The sequence below is a fragment of the Pagrus major genome, chromosome 18, assembly GCF_040436345.1.
Source record: "Pagrus major chromosome 18, Pma_NU_1.0".
In the NCBI taxonomy this organism is placed as follows: domain Eukaryota; kingdom Metazoa; phylum Chordata; class Actinopteri; order Spariformes; family Sparidae; genus Pagrus; species Pagrus major.
Window position 1 is genome coordinate 14,635,843 of NC_133232.1, and position 5,046 is coordinate 14,640,888.

A 5,046-nucleotide genomic window follows, 5' to 3' on the forward strand; every position below is an offset into this window, starting at 1 on the left:
GGTCTGAGGCGAAATGAAGAGTGCATGGAAGACATAGCTTCATTAGCCCGCATGACATGTTCAACAACGACCCGTTGTACAGCAGGAGGATTAACATCACTCATAGTAAGTACTGAATGTGTCACTGCAGCACTGTCACCATTACCACTGGCTTTGATGGACTGGGACGCTGGGTGTTGAGTGTTCAAGTTAGCAGCCATGCTAGGCGATGGAGCGGCTGTCAACACAGCAGGCTGCAACTGATCATTCACACTGATAGGTAAGGACGTTACCTGTGGACTCGGAGCAGCAGCCTCGAGCCTTGGCAGAGCTGGTGTTGATGCTGCTCGGGCATCACCTCTCAATCCACGCTGCTCACGACTGGGTGAAGGAGATGGTGGGAACACAGCTGGTAAGTTCCTGACTATCTCAGGTGAGACAGATCCAAGCAGGAGAGAGGGCTGTTGCATGACCTGTGATAGCGCTTTAATATTTTCAATCTCCTGAACAGTTGCATCAGATGTGTTCAACTGAGAGTCTTCGACTGGTGCAGTGTCAGCGGGGAGGTTCACAACTTTACCTGCACTCATCTTCATCAGTTCCTCTTGAAGTACACTTTCAAATGACTTCCCACTTTTATCAGCTATGGCTTGCAGTTCCTCAAGATACCCTTTGGTGGCGCTGCTGCTAGCAGTGCTAGTGTAAACACTATCTAAGGAGAGCACCTTAAAGGTAACATTTGCATTAGCTGAGCTCTGATACTCTTTTGGCAATCTAGGTCTAAATGTGTGCATTGCAGAGCTATTTGCAAATTCCACAATGGAGCAGAGATGATACTCTGATTTTGGATCATCAATGACTAGTACTCTGCTAATAGAGCCATAGCATTTCAGGTGGCTCTCAAGCTCCTCATCTACTTCAGTTTGAGTTAACCCAGTAACAATAACTGAGTTACGAACATTTATCTTTTCATCTTTCACTATATCCATTGTACTATATTTTTGCTTATCTTTTTACCCGTGTCACTCAATAATACTCCACTTTCTCCTGGCTATGCTCGCCAAGTTTCTGTAACCTGCCTTAGCTCTAATTGTTGATTTTAAAAACTAGGAGATACAGATATTTTATCAGTGCATTAATTACCTCGTGGACTAGTAAATCAGAAGTCTAGATCGCTCTAGGAGAAAGGGGTATTGGCAATATGCATTGAGTGACAGAGTAAATAATTGACACAACCAACAGGTAAGTTTTAAGTGTGTTATATTGTTTTGAATAAAGAAATAAAATAAATAAAAAATGAATAGAAAAGTAAAAATAAAAATAAAATGTTTACAGTGTCAACACACACATGAGATATCGACCACAGTTTCCAATAAATTCAGTCTCTGAATAAATCACAGTCTCTGTTTTGAGTAGCTCGCCACGACCACTGAGGTCCCTTCTACCTTACAGAACAGGAGGAAATCCTCAGCAGAAGAAGTAGTCTTTGTGTAGATCTCAAACCCAGGAATCCATACATAAGACAAAAAGACCCGGCCTATAAAGGCCAAAAGAAAGGGTTACTATATATTCATGTAAATAAAATATACTCTAAATGTAAATAAATGCATATAAACACATATTTATACATGTATATTATAACATTGTTTCTTAATAATTGTTTTAACCACTTTTACTGTGCTTTTAAATGAACTGAACACAATATAAACATCAACATGAGCCAAAATGGCGGAATATTTCTTTACGTTCATCTCCTTTCTTTTCCTCTTTTTTTTCTCTACCGCCGCTCGCTCTCAGAGAAAATACACCGAGCGGGGGGTAATGTACACAACACAGATATATAAAACATTTTTTTTTAAACACTATACACATGAATTTAATGCCTCACTAATCCATATTAACATTAGCAGATGCACATTTCAGCTCCGTTCACCGGACTTTTATCAATTAAGTTGAGGCTACTCACCAGAGGCTCAAACTTCACATAAACACACACACTCCGGGCACAAGGAAGAATACACGGCTCGTCTGTCCAGGTTCCGCTTTTTTAAGAGACAGGGACATGGGAGTTCAGTAATGTGTAACCTCAAAAATATAATTTAGCGAAGTACATGTGGCTAATGGTCGGAGCTAGCGCCGTAGCTGCTAATAAACACTCACGTTCTCCTCCGTCTCCGTCACAAAACACACGGTCTGCTTTCACCCACGGCAAAAGAAAAGGCTTCGCTCTCTGCGCCGACGATAAAAAGTTAACTCAGACTTTTGGAATATCTGGCTTTTTTCCACAAACGGTAATATCTGCAGCCGAAGCTTAGCATGCAGCCACCTCGACGACGGTCCGGCCGAGAGAGAGAGAAAAAAACAACACGCCTGCACGTACACCCTGACGGCGTCTGATTGGCTGCTCTACTTCACATCACGTGAACTCCTCATGTCACCCGAATCTTTTACACTTCCAGAAAGGCACATTCGCCACACTTGAAATAAACAAAACACTCTTTTTAAGACAGACGTAAATAAACGTGTGTATCTTAACCTTTTTAATCTATTTATTGACATATTTATGATTTTAATCATAAATCCTATTTATTCATTTTATGTAAGATTATTTTAAATCAAACTCTATTTATTTATTTACCTGTCACATTTATTTATCGTTTATTAATTTATTGATCTAATCAATTAACTGATAGCTGGATTAGGATAAGGGCCTAGTAACCTGGGTTACAGTTAGCAACAGATTTACTAACTAAATCTGTTGCTAACCTCTACATTGTACTAAACACACGTGTAAAGCGATCGTGGACGAACATAACTCAGAGAAGATGTTTAAAAACACATTTCAAGGCAGATTCTTGTGTATTTTCTACAGCATCGGCAGCAAACCGCTTCAGATATGGGATGAAAAGGTAAGCAGCGATTCAGAGTGGATGCTATGAAGCTTATCAAGCTTCCTTAGCTGGTCGTGCTAAAGCTAACTAACTATATTTCCATTGACTGCGCAGCCTTTATATACATCATTTTCTGTGTGTACACAGGCGAGGAATGGTCACATCCAGAGAGTCACAGACGATAACATCCGCTCCCAGGTGTTGGAGGTCGAGGGGGCAAACGTCTGGTGAGTTTGTGTCTGTTGAACTGATTCTTCAGCTCAGGGCAACTCATTAAAGCACCCTCATCTCTTCTCGTCTCTGTAGTACCACCTACATAGCATGTCCTGCAGACAGTGTTGGGGCTAGTTACTTTAAAAAGTAATATATTACAGATTACATATTACTCTCAAAAATAGTAATGCCTTACACTACTATATTACTCCCTGGAGAAAGTAACTAGTTATATTACTAGTTATATTACTAGTTACTTTTTTTCTACTTACTCTAAAATTGCCTGAGATGCATAAGATGGAAAGAGAGCAGACAAAGGAGGAGTCTTCTTGAAGGTCTTTATTAACCCAACAACAGATTGGCCTACATGCTGTTTAACTTCCTCAATTAACATTGTCTAGTGCAAATACAAACAAGTGTACTTGTGCAATCAAATACAAAGAAATATTAACTAATATTGAAAATAGTGGTTGAATTTCCAGCCGTCGAACGAGGTTTTTTGCAGAGCGGTGCCTTCTTCAGGACACGAGCTAGCAGAAGCAGCAGCAGCAACATGCTCCGGACTTGTTGACTCTTCCATTTTTTACCCATCTGCCCTGGCGGGTGCCGCTGGCGACCAATCGGTGATGGTAAATGATACCTCGTGTCAAACCCCAACCAATCACTGATCCATTCACGCCCCCCCCCCCCCTCCCTCCGTGCTGTTTTGTGTGATGCGTGTGTGGTGAAGTAGCTGGTAGCTACTAGCAAATGTAACGCAAGTAACGAGCCCGGAAAATTGTAATATTATTACTATTTTCAGTAGAGTAATGCCTTACACTACTAGTTACTTGAAAAAGTAATCTGATTACAGTAACGCGTTACAAAGTAACGCGTTACACCCAACACTGCCTGCAGACCCCAAGAAGACACTGGGCATCAAGCTTCCCATTCTTGTTCTGATCGTCAAGAATGTGAAGAAGTATTTCACCTATGAGGTCGAGGTAGGTATATTCACTCTCACAGATACCGACCTGTTCCATGTTTTGGTGGTATAAACAAGTAAAGTGGACATATTCTCCCATCTCTAAACTTTCAGGTGCTGGATGATAAAAACATTCGCCGGCGGTTTCGGTTGAGTACCTACCGAAGCACGACGCGAGTGGACCCGTTGCTCTGCACCATGCCAATGAAGCTGGACGACGGCTGGAACCAGATTCAGTTCGACCTGTCGGACTTCACCAGGAGGGCCTATGGAACCAATTACCTTGAGACGCTGCGTGTCCAGGTCAGTGCACAGAGACCGATTAGAAACCAGCTAAAACCCTGACTGTATTCTCTTTCAGTTGCTAATGTCTGACCTGCTGTTTTCCTCTCAGATCCACGCTAACTGTCGAATAAGGAGAGTGTATTTCTCAGACAGACTGTACTCTGAGGACGAGCTCCCAGCAAAGTTTAAACTCCGCCTGCCTGTCCAGAAGCAGAAAGCCAAGGTGAAACACACACATCCACGCACACACATCACTGCATTTACTTAGAACACCACATATAACGTGTCTTACCCCCCTGTCTGTTTCTGTGTTTGTCTCTTGCAGCAGTAGATATTCTCACCCTGCTCTCTTCCCCCGGACCTGATGTGGAGTTTTGATGTGTAAGATGTTCTGCACAATAAAGTTTTTTATGGACCCATATGTCCTCAATTTCAATGCATGCTGTATTTTAAAGACCACAGTATCAATACGAGCCAAATAACCAGGAACTTCACAATAATCCAGATACCTACTACTAGAATGAAGGCCCAGTGCTGGTGTTTAAAACACAAAGAAAAACAGACGAGTCCATTCATCAAATATAAATAATCTTTATCAAACAACACAAATAATCTCAAGTGAAAGGCTATGAAAATGATTTGCATTCCCAAAACATATAATCTTTGATTCCCTTTGGATTTCTGTGTACAGTATGAACAGATCAGCAATACATT

At 41.4% G+C, this 5,046-nt stretch overlaps 1 protein-coding gene and 1 long non-coding RNA gene across 2 annotated transcripts; one reads left to right on the forward strand and one right to left on the reverse strand.

Moving 5' to 3' along the window:
• Positions 1-1,069: 1,069 nt before the first annotated feature.
• Positions 1,070-2,320, reverse strand: LOC141013772 (uncharacterized). The gene is made up of 3 exons (XR_012180444.1): positions 2,140-2,320; positions 1,946-2,021; positions 1,070-1,516 (listed from the first exon to the last, which is right to left on the reverse strand). It is a non-coding gene; the product is annotated as an uncharacterized lncRNA (long non-coding RNA).
• A 484-nt stretch (positions 2,321-2,804) lies between these two features.
• On the forward strand, positions 2,805-4,663 carry LOC141012903 (cilia- and flagella-associated protein 20-like). The gene is made up of 7 exons (XM_073486451.1): positions 2,805-2,888; positions 3,018-3,097; positions 3,177-3,205; positions 3,981-4,066; positions 4,162-4,350; positions 4,442-4,555; positions 4,658-4,663. The coding sequence occupies exons 1-7, from the start codon at positions 2,805-2,807 to the stop codon at positions 4,661-4,663; spliced, it is 588 nt and encodes a 195-aa protein (XP_073342552.1).
• Positions 4,664-5,046: the final 383 nt, after the last annotated feature.